This window comes from Austrofundulus limnaeus, unplaced genomic scaffold (assembly GCF_001266775.1).
Source record: "Austrofundulus limnaeus strain Quisiro unplaced genomic scaffold, Austrofundulus_limnaeus-1.0 Scaffold413, whole genome shotgun sequence".
NCBI classification, from domain to species: Eukaryota; Metazoa; Chordata; class Actinopteri; order Cyprinodontiformes; family Rivulidae; genus Austrofundulus; species Austrofundulus limnaeus.
In genome coordinates this window covers 165,658-168,196 of record NW_013952815.1, presented here as the reverse complement: position 1 = coordinate 168,196, position 2,539 = coordinate 165,658, and the positions used below count along the sequence as shown (strand labels likewise).

The 2,539-nt window shown below is 37.4% G+C and overlaps 1 protein-coding gene across 1 annotated transcript in view; it reads right to left on the bottom strand.

The window, feature by feature from the left end:
• Positions 1–684: 684 nt before the first annotated feature.
• The window catches only part of hint2 (histidine triad nucleotide binding protein 2), a gene marked incomplete at its 5' end in the record, with an annotated part of 2,654 nt that continues 799 nt past the window's right edge, over positions 685–2,539 (bottom strand). The window contains 3 exon segments of the mRNA XM_014024238.1: positions 685–2,037; positions 2,110–2,182; positions 2,392–2,496. Of these exon segments, the coding sequence (XP_013879692.1) occupies positions 1,946–2,037; positions 2,110–2,182; positions 2,392–2,496 (270 nt within the window). The 3' untranslated portion in view covers positions 685–1,945.

Genomic DNA, 2,539 nt, shown 5'->3' with positions numbered 1-2,539 from the left:
ACCCTAAAACTAACCTAAACTCAATTCACACCTTGGTCCTAAACCCAACCCAAAATGGAGTTCCATCATATTAGAACCGGTCTTTGGTCCCCATTAGGACTACTGGTCTTGACAAGGTGGGTGTGTATACCAGAAACAGTCCTAAATAGCTAACAAAAACAAGTACACACACGCAAACACACACATTGTGTTTTTCTATCTTCACAGGGACTTTCCATTCATTTCTAAAGCCTAATCCTGACCCTAACCTTAGTCCCAAACTTAACACCTTAACCTAAAAACAGCCTTAAAACTTATGAGATCTGGGTTTTGGGCCCATAAGGAGCACTGGGTCCTCACAAGGTTAGATATTTTGGGGAAAATGGGCCTTACAGGGTAATGAATGTTAGAACACACACACATAGAAGAAATAGAAAAACCAGAAGGCACACATCTGCAGAATGCTACGCATCAAACTGAAGGCCCACGGCCCAAACACGGTCCTCCTTACTTGTATCTGGGTTGCCAGATATTTTAAATTTTATTAAAGTGAATTAAAATGAAGTTTGTTTTAGTAATCTTTGATTTGATGAGAAGAGAATGATCAAAAGTTTTGATTTTTTTTTCTTATTTTGGATTTTTAATCAGATTTTTGCTGATGGATTGTGAAAAAACATCACTAGGACATAAAAGAAAAACCCTCAATAGGAGAGAAGATGTTTTTTTTAATCATAAACAGTGATAAAAACAGGTGACACTGAGCTGACAGTAAACTTAGGTTTATTGAAGCAAAATAAAACCATCAGCCTGGCCATTTCTAATCATCCAACAATCCCACAGATACTTCCTTACAGGCGCTCTTCAGCTTTGAGAGTGAATCATCAGAATGTGTGACATTTTCCTGCATCGACGCTCACACAACAGAATGTTCTTGGGTCGAACGACACAAACAACCTCCCTATTCAGAACTTTGACTCTCATTTTTCATTTATGAAACAAACAAAAAAAAAATCTAACGCTTGTTTTTCTGGCCTGAACACTATAAAATAACATTTATAAGTTTAAAATTAACTGTCAATTAAAGCAATAATTACTTAAACTGTGGTTTTCTTACATGAAAAGTAAGTAATTTTGCTCCAAGTTGACACCTGAACCAGATTTCTTGTACGTTTGTATTTTATTATGAGAGGAAAGTTAAAGATTTGCTTCTTGTCTCGTTTTCAGAACATCGTTATCAGTTCCTGGTGCGGCAGCAAGTCTGAGGTCGAACATTTGCTTCAAACCCGTCAGGACTAATTTTCTGCTGTTTTACGTAACGAACATGATAACAGGAGGAGAAAAGAAAATAATCTAATGAGTCGATTTTTAACTTCTTTAGTGACTGATAATCCCAGCTGAAAATGCAAAAGGACTAAAAACACTGAGGGTTTCTAAAACAATCAGTTGCAGGTGATTAAAAATCTAATCTGAAATGTCAGCATTGGATTAAAAAACATCTTTGACTGAAACAAACAAAAATATATTTTTTGTTTCTACATTTCAGACATCCTTTTAAACTTTTTTGTCAATTGTCATCTTATAATTATTTTACAGAGGCAAAAAAACGTCAAAGCAGGAGTGCATATTGTGCAAAAGTCTTGATACACGCCTTACTGCTTCAAAGATTGCTCATAAAGAAGAATCACTTTTATTTTAAGTTTCATTCTGAGCAACACCGTAGTTTCAATTTTCTGAAGGTCCAATATGTTTTACAGAAACTTGTAAGCTTTTTAACACAGATCTATGAATTATTAAAGACTAAAAAACAAAGAATGAATCAGTGTTCTGACAAACACCAACCTTTAGAAGGAGCAAAAAACTATGGCTCAAGACCACTAAAAGATTCCAGTAAACGCCTCCTTTGAAGCAATCTGTAAAGAAATGAGGGAATTGTTTAAGACTTTTGCACAGCACTGTAATAAAACTCTTATCCTGGCGGCCAAGACATCTGTCGTCCTCCCAGGACGTGGACGTGAAGGTGGTAGACGCTCTGAGATCCGTCTTCCCCATCGTTGATCACTGAGAAATCGAGGCGCAGATTAATAAATGGTTTGCATTTCCACATTTAATAACGTCAATCAAACTACTTACCAACTCTGTAACCGCCAGAGAGGGATTCCTGCTTCGCCACATTTTTAGCAACAATCAACAGATGACCTAAAAGCTGAGAGTTTAAAAGAAAGGTAATCTATCAGCAAAACGTCCATATGATCGGTGCAACAAATGAGAACTTTTAAAACACAAAGATTGATTTAGTTTTGTTTCGGCACTCGTTTAAAACACTGGACGTAAATCCTTGATTGAGGTGTTTTAAACGGCATCTTGTCCACCACGCGTGGATAAATCCACTCAGTCGCATTGAGAGCAACATACCGGAGCGTCATTATCTTTGGCTGCACTTAGTCGAGGAATTGGGACCCTTGGAATAACCAAGAAGTGAACAGGGGCCTGCGGGTTGATATCTCTGAACGCCAAACACTAGTAAGGACACACACACACACACACACACACACACACACAC